Source organism: Stegodyphus dumicola, chromosome 2 (genome assembly GCF_044657685.1).
Source record: "Stegodyphus dumicola isolate Sdum_Otavi_A_Nest chromosome 2, ASM4465768v1".
NCBI lineage: Eukaryota > Metazoa > Arthropoda > Arachnida > Araneae > Eresidae > Stegodyphus > Stegodyphus dumicola.
Window position 1 is genome coordinate 187,359,835 of NC_140769.1, and position 15,071 is coordinate 187,374,905.

The window sequence follows — 15,071 nt, forward strand, 5'->3', positions numbered from 1 at the left end:
GGGAATAAATGATACGATATATACAATGTTTAATGTGTGCAATGATGAAGCTATATGTGATGTCAAATTTATACTGTATCTATTTTTTAAGTTAAAATAGTGTACATGATAACTGTTATTACATATGAAGTACGACAATCAAATTCCTTATTGAATAGTGAATATGCCTCTTTGGAAATTTATTACAAACAACTGACAAACCCCTTCATCATACTCTCTTGCTTATTTATATACTGTTGCATGACATTTTCCACTGTTCAAAGCAATGCTGCAGGACTTCCAAATGATAGCCTCTTCAGCAAGTCGGCCATTTTTGCCTTGACTCCTTCTATAGATTGAATATGTGTTCATTCTAATGAACTTTACACTCTAGAGAACAGGAAAAAGTTGCATGCAGCAAGGTCTGGTGCATAAGGTGGATGTTCAAGTTCAGTAATTCTTCTGTCCATAAAAAACTGTTTGGAATGTGAAAAATATGACAAGCGATTAATCTTTTTATATACTATATCTTTAATTTGCATTTCTAATTATCTCATTAAATAAATAGCAATCTGTTTGCTTGACCTTTCTGTCACTATTCACGTTTGGCAGGACTTCATAATCGCGTTAGCTATTTTACTTTCATACTTAAGGTCCGGGAAATACATCAACTTTTAAGTATGACATTTTTTTTTAATTTTGTACAATTTTAAATGTAAGCTTAATTTATTTCTTTCAACGACTGTTGGTTAAAAGAGTGTGCAACTCTCTTAGTAATACTTCACCTATACAACAATAATTCGCATTTCCTGCTCCACGAACTTAATCGCACTACAGGTCCACCCACTCCTTAAGACCAGAGTCGGAGGTTCAACCTCCTTTCTGGCCCCTCAGAGAGGGTGGCGCACCGCCCGGGTAGTCACTCGGTATGGCACTGGTCGTCATTTGCTACCCACCAGTCCCTCGGGCTGCCCGTCACAGCAGGTCATTACCCAGCATACCCGGGGAAGTCCCCCGGGCTACTAGTTCCACGCCGCGCTAGGACATGCCAAGTTCATAAATTTTATACACCTGTGGCCGAGACTGCCTAGGTACAGATCCTAGCCAGTAGCTTCGCAGAGTTCTCTACGTCGACCCCTGGGGGGGGGGGACTTCACCAATACAGGAATGCTATATTTGTGATGCAAGATAAAACATTTAATTTTGTTGAAAGAGGAGAAATAGTGATGTAGATTGACTAGTAATCAGGAATGTTAATCTTACATGGGTGATATTTTTTTTGATGCCTGCCGCATTGCAGATTTTCAATAAATGAGTAGCAATCCAGAAATGATGACAAAGAAGAAATTGAACAACCTGAAATAATGGCGATCAAATATATGCTGGGTTTTATATTTTAAACGAAAGCAAAAATTATAAGACATTTTCAAATCCTGAATACTCTTCAAGAATCTCGAAGGTAAATGCAAATGAGTTTAAAATAATGACTGTAGCATTAATAGTTGCATCCAGTGGCGAGTCAATTAAAGTAATTTAGATATTTTATGGGAAAATATCCATATTATTATATACCACACACTATTTGCTATTCGTATATCTTAAATATCCTCTAGTTCTAATGCTGATAGGATAATCAACAGAACATGAGAAAGAATTACGTAAGAAAAATTTGAAGACAATCTCAAACATAATCAATCAAAGGTCTTCAGTAAAAATGCAACAAACATACTTATAATGTATTTTTACCAAGCTTTGATCCTGTTATAACTAGTTAAAAAGAAGCTACAGGAGAGAAAATCCAAAATTTTACTGAAAATAGAATTTAAAAATATATTTTATTTGTAAGTAAAACATTATTTAAAATAGCTTTGACTGCATTAAAATAACATTTAATGCATATGAGAATTAAAATAGTGCCTTAAGGTCATTTGCCCCACTGTCCACTAGTACGGTGGGCACAATTTCAACCCAATATAGAAGGAAAAATAACATGAAATAGCAAACTAAAAGTCATCTTTTAAGGCTTGTTATGTGAAATTATGCAAAAGATGTACTGCAGCCAATAACACACATATCTAGCAAGCACGAGGAATCTACAGAAAAATGCTGGAGAAACAGCATTCAAGCCAAAAGCAAAAGTCCCAAATTCAATAACTTGCTCCATTCACAAAAGTTCAATAAAGTATAAAAATTGCATTTGCTTTTGATGATAAAATTAAAAAGTGCAAAGCAACAGATATAGTATTGACAATGGCACAACATGTAGCTATATTTTTACTGATAGCAAACAACTGTGAAGAGATGAATGGATAAGTCCTCACTACTTTCATTTGCCTCAAATCAATGAAAAGCATAGTCATTGAAAACAATTATTATAGCTAAATAAAAATAATACACATTAGTAAAGTGTTGTGTATAAATAATGTACACTAGTAAAGTATTATGTATAAATAATAATAATATACATAAAATATACATAAATTAGATTAAAATAGGAAAAATGAAACATAAAACACAAATACAAGCAGACTGATGAACAAAAATCCCGAACAGGCAAAAACTCAAACAAATGATGGTGAAGAAACAAAAGATTTGCAAAAAACTACAGTAAAAAAGTTTTGTTTACATTAATAAATCAATACCAGTGTTTGCTAACTTTATTCACTTAGGCATTGGTAACAGATTTAAGCACGAACTAATTACTAATGTCATAATTTTATACAAAAGAAACAATACAAAACACCAAAACTGATATAATTTTTATTTCACATACAAGGACACATTTATTTAATTATTGTTAAAACACCAGAACTGAGTTTACTAAAAAGGCCGATTTATATTGAATTTTTTTCTTCTTAATAATGCACAAGCCACGTCAACGCTCTAAGCAATTTTCTTTTCTTTCACTCTTTACACATTTACCACGCTCAAAGTAATAGTAAACTCATTTTACCGCTGTATTATTAGTAAAATACGATTTTTATTAGAATAATAAGCATTAAATTAAAATAATTACGACATAAAAATGCTTAAATGTGGTAAATGCTTTAATTAACGTAAAATTTTATCTGACTATTATAACATTAAAAAGTGTTGTCTTAATAAACCTACCTAAATGAAAAATATTAATTAGTTCCTATATTCATTAAAGAACACTTCTTTAAATGAAATACAACTACTAATATAAAAGAAAAGAGCACATGCGATTCTCGCATTTAAAGAAAAGTACGAAAAATTATAATATAAAAGGTCCAAATATATGCACAGAAATAGTTTATAGGAACATAAATATACCTCTCACACGGTAGACACATGAAGACTAGTTCACAACATTGGTAAGTTGAGATATCAGAGCTTCTGCATCTTTTCAAAAATATTTATAAGACTTTTGTTTCATTTAATTGATTTTAAGTTTCAAAATATTTTGATGGAAAATATTCAATTTATTTATGACTATAATTATAGTGTTTTAAATAAAGAGTTCTGTGACATTTTGATGTTTCTGATTGGCAACCGCTCTTTAAAAAATTCTGTCTGCCGGTAGAAGAAGAACGGAACTAAGGGTTCGCTCTTTTTGTGTTTTTCGCGATTGTTCTTTGTGTTATCATGAGATAAGTGTGTTAGAAATTATAGTTTTATTCTTTTCCTGGGGACCAATCATTGGTAAACAATTATACCTATGTGATTACTGCACCAATGAAATTCTAAAATGAAATTTTTTGAAGGTGAAAATGTTTTCCAGTACTCATGGCTGCAAGTAGCCCACGTTTTCTGGTATCGTTATCCCAACCCCTTCAGTAAACATGTGAGAACTGAAGATATATTGTACCGAAAAGTGGAGGAGGGAATCTTGCACACAAAACGATTGTTAACAAAAACAGTTCGTGTTTCATATTTTGGTTACAACATTTCTATAAAGAATGAACCAATTATCGAAGAGTCTTTCATTGATCCAAAGAAACAAATCATAAAAACTTATACATGGAATGTTGGAACTGCTGTAGCTAGAATAAGAGAAGAATGTTTTTACAAGCCAAAAGAAGAAAAGCAAACTGTTATAGAACGCAAAGCTTGGATAGCATCATCTAAAATGTACTTTCCTCGTATTATAGAAGGCTATTTAATTCGTAGGTTTGAAAAGAATGTCACAAAGACGTGTAAAGGATTAGAATTCGTGTTATCGAACATGTTTCCTTCTCCACTTTTGCAAGAAAAGTCCAGCCTGATAGATAAAGATAAAATTTGTGAAAAAGCCCGGAAAGCAAAAGATATTGCAAAATCAGGAGCTGTGCCCATATTTACTGCATATGCGAATCGAGGCTGATTATTTTTTAATTTGTAGAAAAAAAAAAAAAAAATTTACTGTCTTATTATTCAGAACACTGTATATAAATCCACGTTTTAGAAGATGATGTTACAGTTTGATCTAAGCACGTATCATATATTTTAACACTATTGAAATAAAACTAGATATCTTTTTTGTAAAATATAATTAGTAAATATTTCGATGCATTGTGATTATGAAATTGGCCATATTTTGAGTACTAGCTTATAAATTTCTGATTTTTTGCATTATAAGCTAACATTAAAATTTGCTGGAGCAATGATGAAGACTTATAACAAAAATGTTATATGCACGTTTGGTATCACTGGAAAGCTGAAATCACAGATTTTAACTTTAGTGATTAAGATAATTCGTAAGTTATTTTTCATTTATTATAAAATTCTGATGGTTATTGAAAAAATTTCTTGTAATAACTATTATTCTGACAATGAACATTAGATTTTCTGTGCCTGTGCCAGACAAATAGTCTCTTTTCTGATACCATCTTCATCAGTGCTTGATTTCAAATGTGATATATTGTTAAGCTGTTATTTCAAGGTTTAAGTTGAATAATTTAGAAACTTATGAAAATATATCTATTGATAAACTTTATTATCTCGCATCAGTAAATTTCATTTTGCAATATGATTCATTTTCTGTGATTACAGTATCAAGTTAAGTAGCTCATATTGAAAAAAAAAAAAAATTCGCTTTTGATTGTGGCATTGTTAAGCAATGAATGGCTGCTATAGGGGCCTCAAGAAGTTTGTCTTAAATTTTGTTTCTAATCCCGAAACAAAAATTGATGGACTAATTATGTGAGGGTGTTTTTACATTACCTGCATATTTATATTTGTCGTAGATCTCAATATTGACCAGAATATATATTCCACATACGTTAAAAAAGTATTTCTATGATGTTTGTAATGTGAAGCATTTATCATGTTACATGAAGTTTTACGTTTGGATCATGTACATTCGAAATTATAAATTTAATTTATAAGATGGTAAAATTTTCATAATTCACTTAAAGTATAGCTTTTGCTAATTCACATCTTTTCACATAAGTAAGAACAAATTATTGATGAGATGTTTGTTATTAATCTAATAAAATGCAAATATCAGTAACTTTTCAATTCTGAGTAAAAAGTTGTTAATAGAAATTTGTAATTTTGTTAGAAGTACTGTAGCAATGCTTTCAACTAAGTTTCTGAAATTTATCTGTTTTTCAGCCATATGAAATTTAAAAAAGAATTTTATTATTCAGAAATGATCATTTCTAAGATATATGTAATTATTAATGCAGTCAATTAGATCTAAGGTGTATTGGTGTATTTAATTATGGCAAAGCACACTAGGGCTATCTGCCTAAGGGGAGGGATGCCTTTGTGAAGGACTTTCTAAGGAAAACCGACTTGTATACACATTACACATGGGGAAAACCACGAAAACACCCATGCAGCCAACCCGTTTGCGGGATTCGAACCTCGGACCGAACTACCAGTGTTCAGCGACTTTACCGCTCGGCCACTGGTGGGCCTAAATACACACACAAATACAAATAGATCTAAGGAACTTTAATTCAAGTTCAGTTATGATTTCGTAATAATTCTTATGAAAAAGAACATATTTGACAGTTGTGTTAATTCATTCCCTCATGCAGTTTCATTACTGTATCACAATTTTAATGTATTTTAACATTTGGTAAATGTGTGCGTGTGTGTCTTGTCTTTTTAATTTAACACAAAAATTTAATCCACATTTTATTTTAATTCTAATTTGTTTTGAAGTGCACCATAGTTATTGAATGTGTACTGAATACATCAGTAAAATTTGAGGTAAATTTAATTACTAGTTTTCAAAAGTTTGATTCTGCCCATTTAATACCATATTCTTCTCTTATTTTAATGTTAATTTTGCTCTAGCATGTTTCAGAGTACTCTTTTATATAATTTTTGTTAATATCTTATGGTATATGTAAACTGTATTTGATTTTCAACTCTTTTGGTTTAGTTTCGAAATGTATGATTTACTTACTCATCACTTGAATTTATAATTAAAGTTATTTTTTATTTTTTGTTGCTGATAAATAATGGCTATGGCCTCATTATTTAAATAACAGTGACTGGTTAATCTTTGGATTATGGTAACGTGGCGATTTTTTGGCAAAAATTTGGCGACCAACCGTGCTACAGCAACCTGCTAGTTTTGTTTTGGACACCATTTTGTTTTCACAAAGTAAATGCATTTTTTTTTTTTTTTTTTTTTTAACTCAACGTTTTTTTCTAATAATCTGCTAGCCGAATTACGCTTATGCTAGAACTTTTATAGAACAAAAATGCTTAATCATACGAAGATTACGCGCGAAATTAGGAGAAAGTGCAGAATCGCTCAGTGCTTGCCGCGTTTTTAAGAATTGCACATATATGGTATCCATGTACACGTCGAAATATTTTCGTTTAAAAAAAATCTCAGAATTGCACAAAAATGGCATTGCACACACTCTTGACTTTATACATGTACACTGCTAAAGTCCTAGCTAGTAACCTTTATCGTCTTACCAAAATGTCACCAAACTACCTGTTACCATATTCCAAAAATTAGCCCAGTGACTTTGTTTGTATAACAGCTAAGGTTTTTATTTTTGTGGAATAGGAAGTATGAAGCAAAAAGGAAGATGTAGCAGTAGCAAAAATATACTTGAATGGTTCTTCACTTGGCAATATCATTTTAGAGTTTTTAAGGATATTCCTTAAATATTCTTAAAACTAATGATTCTGCTTACATTTTTCTAAATGTGAGCAAATTAAATTCTTTAAATTAAAGAGTAACCATATTTGCTGATGTATTTTTCCTATAAATTTTATTGTTTGCAAACAGGGAAGGACATATGTTGTATATTATATCAGAATAGAAGGCTTAAATGGTAAACAAAGGATATTAAAAAGCACACATAAAGATAAACTAATATTATTAATGTATTTCAAAGAAGTTATCAATTTCAGTTGCACTCTTTTTACTTTTACAAAATACTTTTTCTATTTCTGCATATACTGTACATTGTTACCGAGAGTCGCAAGTTTCTAAATTATATGCTAAAAAACTGGGTGGGGGAATATATGAGTAAATATATTTCGAGTTTAAAAATGTAAATGAATGAGATTAGTGTAGAATTGTAGTTGTATTCTAGTGTAGAATTGGGTGCCCCTTCAATTAGCGACAATTTTTTTTTTTAATTTTGGGGATGAAACCTCACTTTTGGTTACCATGATAGTTTTAACTTTGTTTTAGCTTCCTGATTTTATTTAAATGAAAATAGATTGATGTGTATATGGATAAATTTAAGACAGTGTGCAGTGCCTAGTTTGTGCGATTCTAGGATGTTTTTTTAAGTGAAAACAGATTGATGTGTACATGGACACAAAGTTTGTACAATTCTTTAACTTCTTATTTTGGTTTTGTGTAGCAGCCACCTTGAAATTGTGCCTTCCTGGCGGCGATCTTGGCATCAAAAAACAAGCGACACCCAATTGTAAACTTTTACCAGTGGTGTTCTTCCGTTAGCAAACACAAATAGTGAGACCTGTCCGAGATGATCATCTGCAGTTTTGGATGGCTTTGGCTTTTTATAGAGGTGGTTGCCTTACAGGACATGAAAATTAGTGATGTTAAATACTGTTATTTGTGTTCTCAGAAGTATTAGTCTCACTCTGAAGAAACTGTCATGAGAGATTCCATATATATAATAAACATATTTTGTTTTGAAATATCAAAATAAGGCATTCTATTCTGCTTATTTTATATTTATTCCAGATAAAAAAGATCAGTTAACTCATAATTTATAGTACACATAACTTTTAATAATTGATAGCATTAAAAAGTTGGCAATCTTTAATTGGCACCAATTTTGAATAAAGCTTTTTTGGTTATGATGGCGATCCCTCTTCTTCAACAGCAAAACAATCTGATACTTGCATTTAATTTACATATGCTCTCAGAATTTAAATATTGTAGATTTGTTCGCAACAATAATTAATCATTATTTGTAATTCAATTTCATTTAAAATTTAATTAACTTTAAATTTGCTTTTTTACGAATAGAGAATGTTTGTTAAATTCAAATTTCATTCCTTGCAGCAATGGCGCAAGAGAATTATTTAAATTTTAATTTTACTAGATTCTTTTGGAACAATTTATTTTGTTATATATATATTTATTTATTTTATTAAATATTTTGTTCATTAAACATTAAATATTTTTTAGATATTATTTTGTTACAATATCTCAAATAAAAAAATCCATATAATCATGTGAAAACTTTATTATAAATGAAGGTGCAACTCTGATATACGTCCTAATTTCACCAAATGTGGCGATATGTGTTCTGCGCTGGTTTTTGGCACGATTGCGTGTTGTATGGCAACCCTGTTGACGTTGAAAAATCTTTCGTTGGTTCACGTCATGCTCTGTGTATGAGAAGCTAGGGAGGGAAAGGTAAAATGGCGAAAGTTGTTGAATTGAAGTTCGGCAAAAGGAAATATTGTCGTGTCCATCCTGTTGAGGGGCAGTGGGTATTTGGAGGTGTGGAAAGAGGGTCTGGGAGATTATTTTTAGTGGCTGTGCATGATAGAAGTAGGGATTTGTAATTATTTGTTATTCTTTTTATTTGTGAACCATAGTATGAATTTTCTGGATAGTGATTACGTGGCGGCATGTTAAAGGCGGTATGAAATTGGTATTTCTGCTGTTCGAAAAAGCCTTTATTTCTGGTAAGTGCATTTTATTTTGTAGAATGTTATGTTCATTGTTTTTTAGTATGAATTTCTGTCGTTATTGTTCTTTTTTTGAATTGTTTGAAATTTGTTTTAGTTGTTGATTAGTGCGTATCATCTAAATTGTGCAATTCGTAGATGTTTTTTTAAGTTGGAACAGAACGCTGTATACATGGTATTCTTTGAAATTTATTGTTATGTTAATTTATTAAAGTGAGGTGTACGTAGTTCGTAGATTCGTTCGTTGCCTAGATTGTGCCATTCATAGATTTTTTTTAAGTTAAAACATATCACTGTGTACATGGACTCTTGTCAAATAATTTTGGTTAGAAACTTTACAGTTTTTCTATCTAAATGTTTTCTTTTTTGTTTCGAATTTTTAGCTTAAATTATGTGTTCAAAACGTGGTTTTTGCATTCGCGAAAACTGTGTTTTTGGAGACATTTTAGGCTTAAAATTCGAAATGTAGACAAAAAATTTAGATAGCAATATTTCAGTTGGCAAGAAATTTGGCGACTTGAGGGCGCATATCAGAGTAGTTCCTAAATGAACTGTTAAAGGTTTTTTAAATGAAAACTTCCGAATGTAGGATTTGAAATTGTACTTATTTAAGTGGCTTAGCATTGAGAATAAGCCTTGTGCATAAAGATAAGTTTAACGGAAATATGTATTAAAAATTAACAAACTTTAGTATTTAAATTGAGATAAATAGGTTCAACGTATTTTGAAAAACAAATCTATACAACTTTCGGGAAGAGTGAATATATTTGTTAAGAAATTGTGTGACCTGTTGGCATTGGTGCCATTATCTGGAATTTAACTTTTAAAATTGCTGTCATTTTCTTTTAATATATTTAATCAGTTAGAGTATTTATACTGTGATAAGCATTAAAGTGACAGTAGCTTAACTCTTCATATTTTTATCACATCCTGAAGAGAAAAAGACATTGTGACTTGTTTAGAAGTAAGAGTTAGAATGCATAGGTATAGAAATATTTTAGATGCAGTTTAGTAACTTATCTAAGGAATGATTAATTTAATGTGAATTTATTTTATATTTTCATAAACCTATATTATTACAAATTGCTTAAGTAAACCAAAACTGTGCTTTTTCTTATTATATTTGCAGCTGTCCTTCTCTTTTAAATAAGTAAGAAAGTAAAAGCCTGATGAACTTTTTTCTGATTGCTGTTGTAATACTCCGCATGAGATTTACATTTATTAAAGCTAATAAAGTTATTTCTGTGAAGTATCTGCCTCATATCTATCTTAGATAAATAATGCAGAAAAACATACTGTCTTTTTCCGAAAATAAGACACTGTCTTACTTTCTTTTTTGGTCCAAAATACGCGCTAGGGCTTTATTTTTGGGGGGAGGGCAAAAATAAAAGTATATTTATATATTTTTATCTAATATTTATTTTACACAGAATACAGAAATTTATATTTATTCAATTACACTCATGTCATCTTCTTCGGGAACATCGTGATAAAAAAAATTCTTAATTATATTCTGATTTTCTTCCAAATCCATTTCCTGTTGAATCATTGGTCCGAATCTCTCATGTCTTGCGATATAGCTATTGTTAAATGAATACTTCTTGTCTAAGTAGCCTGTTCGTAGTGCATTGGAAACATCACTATCAGTTATTTTGTCCCATGAATTTTTTACCCAATTCACAACTTCTTGTAAGCCTGGTTTTACAAAATTACCTTGATGATTTCTCACCATTCTGTTTTCAATATATTCATTGATTTCCATCCGCAAATGATCCTTGCATGGCTTGTTTATTGTTAAGTGTCTGGAGGTAACCAGTCATTCCTGCTGGAATCATTATTTGATCAATCTTCCTCTCAGCAAGAAAATATGTGTCTCGGGGGTTACGGTTCAGTGCAAATTTCACCCCGACGAGAATCTGCCGACCCTAACGGATGACGATGCCTTTCCTGTGAACGTATCTCTCTTGGGGGCAAACGGTGAACTGGTTAAGATAAATTCCAAGAATTAATTTGAAACGAACTGTAGAGGTAAACAATAATTTCTCGGAATATTTTGTTTCGAACATTTCTCTGAAATACGGGTATTGGTAAAGCTAAACATATTATTACTTAATAAATCAACAGCATTTTTTAACGAATTCTTTTTGTCGCATTATTTTAACTAGGACTTATTTTCGGAGGATGTCTTATTTTCAGAAAAAGACAGTATAAGGCAGGGATGGGCAAACATTTTCAGTCGCGGGTCAAAAATCGAAAACAAAACGTTTGGCGGGCCAAGATATTTTTCTAAAATCTTAAGAACAATATACAAGTATTACAATTTAATTATGTTAATGAGATAACTGAAATTGTGATTTCATTTTTAAAAATTACTTATATTGAGGCTCGAGGTGTGATGTACTGATTCTAAGGAACGAAGCTAAATGCGCATGTGTCAATCTACTTCTGAAATAATTCTTTCTAAGGTTTATGGTTGAAAACACTAGTTCACATATCTAAGATGAAACAAACATAGCACTGATTTTCTGAGCGTGAGATATTAAATTCAGGAAACTTACTTTCGATAATGATTTGTAAAACTCTAACTTTGGCATATTTAGAAACAGCTGCTTGAGATGATTGTTAGATTGCAACTCGATTCAAACTGCAAATCTGACCTCACTGCTTCCCAGTTTACGTTGAAAGGCATGGTAAAAAATCCAATTCTGTTTGAATGGCATTGAAATCTTGACATCTTCGTTCAAACTCAAAATGCAGTTTTTTCAAGCCATCTTCATAATTCTTAAGCTTCTCTTCAATTACGGAGGATATTGAATTTAACCACAAATGAGACTAGCTAGTTGCCCAGCAAACATATTAAGATTTACTAAGTTAAGATTAAGTTCTTTCTAAGAGGTCTAATTCACCTATACTTGGATTCCTATATGTCTGCTCCCCGAGAAAGAGATAACGCTTGTTGACGTCAATCTATAGCTATAACTAACAAAGAACTTCCGCTGCTCACACTTTACGGATTAAAAGCTGTCTGTGCTTGCTATTTCTGTCATTTTATGTTTTGTAGAACAAAAATAGAGAGAGTAAAAAGATCATCAGTCCTTTGAAAAAAGGAAGAAATAAATAATATTTAAACAAAATAGAAAAGGAGATGGATATATAATACATATCTCTTTTAATTTGCCTTGGACGGAAAAATTTAAATTCTCTCCGTGGGCTGGATAGAACCTTCCGGCGGGCCGTAGTTTTCCCATCCCTGGTATAAGGGCTCTTTACTGAAGGATTATGCCTTTGGTGAGAAAAAGTTAGCTCTTATATGTCTTAGATAAGATGCTTTTAAGGAGTGGTGTAGTTAAATTGTTAAGATGTCTAAGTCTTATTAAACATACTTTCTCTTAGTTCTATGTATGCGCTAAAAATATTATGTAAGTAGTACTGCAGGGTATAAACATAAAATCTCAGCCTGATAATTTTTCACTTGCCCGTTCATATTTTTCAAAAATAAGTGCATTTATATTAAGAAATACTTTTAGATCATACCTATGTTAGTAAATGACATATTTTATGTTTAAGCAGTTTTCTAAGCTTACATATTTAGGCTAAAATTTAGTACTATGTATGAAATCAGTTTGAATATTTGACTTCTTTTTCACAATGAAACATTTTGTATGAAATTGTGATTAACTACTGCATTGTTATCAAGTCGGTTATATATATATATGTTTTTATGTACTTCATAGCTTTTATTAATATGAGAAAAATTTTGTTGACTATCTAATCTGTTTATGTAAATTAAAATTAATTCTGAACCATCAGTTTTTAAAAGAGCTGTCTTTGATGCATGAGAATGCTGAAATTATTTTGTTATTCAGTTACTACTTATTCAGTTAGTAATATACTTGACTTAGAAGAGTTATGTCTTGAAGTTGCTGTTACACTTAAGTTCAAGTTTCATTTAAAGAAAATTTACATTTAACAGTTCTATTAAATTACATGTAATACATATGTGATAAATATGTCAAATATGGACGTGTACTATACTGTAGTTTGGTAAATTTATGTTGCAGAGGAGACTGCATTTTATTGCCATAATAGTTAAAATTCCTGTTTATACTGTATAATTGATACAAAATTTACTGTGTATTGTGGTGATCATGGCTATCTTTAATGAAGCTAATATGTGTAACATTTATTGTATTTGTGCTATGTATCAGGTTATACCATCAACAACTGTTTTTTTTTTTTTTTTTTTTCTTTCCCTTGTATTTAGCCACATAGTGGGAAATATAAGCAATACAGATTGGTCCATGGAGTATTAATGTATACTTTTAAGTTTCTATCTTCCAATTTAATTTTTTTAAAAATGTTTTACCTTTTTTTTTTTTTTTATTTATTTATATTTGAAGTTTAGCAAACTATGTTTTATAAATGTGTATTATGCTTGCTTGTTGATTGTTCTATGTAACATGATAGGTGAGGGGTTTCCAGGGCTTTTCGTTTTGAATGTATTTGTTACTATTGGTTTATTACATTCAGTATTTAATTTAAGGGTATATTAATTCAATGTTAGAAATGCACACTTTTTATTGCATGCTAACTCTCTGACAGACTGAGTTATTGCATCTTTATCCAAATGAGTGTATTGAATAAAAATGTAGTATAAATGACTTTATTGGTTAAATCTTGCTTTTTAATGAACATTTTTAGAACATTCATTAATTGCGTTCTGCAAAACTTAGTAACTAATTTATTTATTAGTTGCTAATTAATAAACATATATAATTATGAATTATATAAATGATAGCAAATTAATGCTTCATCAAACAACCATGCTTCTGCAGTACATTATTTATAAAAATGTCATTAAACCATTGACAGCCAATGACTGAATACTGATGAGTTAAATTATTTTATTGTGATACAGTACATAGTCTTTAATCCGGACTTCTTAAACAGATTAGACTTAATTCCGGATTATAGATCATCAATTTAAATCTGGTAAGATGGCATGCAGAAATTATAAAATTAAAAATAAATATGAAACCATAATTTATGAAATAAAGAGCAATTATGATCTAAAGGGTATCAAAATGTACAAAAAAAAAAAAAGCTTAATATTTATTTGTTTACTTTATTAAACATTTCTTTCAATGTAAGTTGTTTTAAATTGCTCTGTTTTTTGTGCTAATACTTTCTCTAATTCTATAAACAGACATTATTTCTTGTTCAGTTTCACTAGTCAAGTCCTGTAATTGCTCTGTCGAGAATACCGACTAACTTGTCAATCGAAATTTTTTCGTTTTCAATAACCTCTCTGTCACTTGTTTCACTGTCGGAAGCGGTACATCGAAATATGCTTTCACTTTGTAGATCCTTTGGCAGCTCCAGAATGGGAAACTCTTTTTGACATAATCGAAATTTCAAGCTTACTTTTTATAAAATTGCTCTAACAGTCTGAAAAAAAATAATAAGCCGGATCCAGTTAGAAGATTAAGGAATAGCGCAATCTGCAACATTAACTGAAATAGATAATTTTAGCCTAGCTTATACCATCCATTATACATTAAACGTGCATGCGTAAACGTATTATGCACGTGCATCAACACATTATGCGTTGATGTTGGCAGTGGTGATAAAGGTGAAGCATATTTTGCTTCCCTTAAAGTTAAGACTAATCTAAATAAAATTCATGCTTTATTTCATAAATTAAAATAAAATAAGCTAACACTGTAGCCTTTACATTTAAAATCATTTCAGTGAAAGAAAACTAGCATTATGCTAACTAATAATAAAACAAGACATTCGCCGAAACCGACGTACATATATATAATACTCGGCCCTCGGCCAACCCGCCGATCTTTACATCAGCGGCAACCACGCATGGACCTTATAAAAGATAGACTAACCCAGTGGGCGGGGTGCTCGTCACCAACATGTTCGCAAGAAAGAGTAGGGACGATCTGATTTAGTTTAACGCTGAAACTTATGGCGTTTGTATCACA

The 15,071-nt window shown here is 30.8% G+C and overlaps 2 protein-coding genes across 3 annotated transcripts in view; one reads left to right on the forward strand and one right to left on the reverse strand.

The window, feature by feature from the left end:
- bug (thioredoxin domain-containing protein bug) overlaps positions 1 to 3,307 on the reverse strand; it is a 44,223-nt gene extending 40,916 nt beyond the window's left edge. The window contains exon 1 of one of the 2 annotated variants that reach the window (XM_035358474.2): positions 3,274 to 3,307. The gene's annotated coding sequence lies outside the window, so the exon portion shown is untranslated. The other variant, XM_085811544.1, reaches the window with a different exon arrangement.
- A 224-nt stretch (positions 3,308 to 3,531) lies between these two features.
- prel (preli-like) lies at positions 3,532 to 13,736 on the forward strand. The gene has a single exon (XM_085811546.1). The coding sequence runs from the start codon at positions 3,689 to 3,691 to the stop codon at positions 4,301 to 4,303; it is 615 nt and encodes a 204-aa protein (XP_085667672.1). The 5' UTR covers positions 3,532 to 3,688; the 3' UTR covers positions 4,304 to 13,736.
- Positions 13,737 to 15,071: the final 1,335 nt, after the last annotated feature.

Bases quoted from the DNA above. Each gene is read 5' to 3' on its own strand.
- prel (XM_085811546.1), top strand. From the start codon at position 3,689: ATGAAATTTTTTGAAGGTGAAAATGTTTTCCAGTACTCATGGCTGCAA.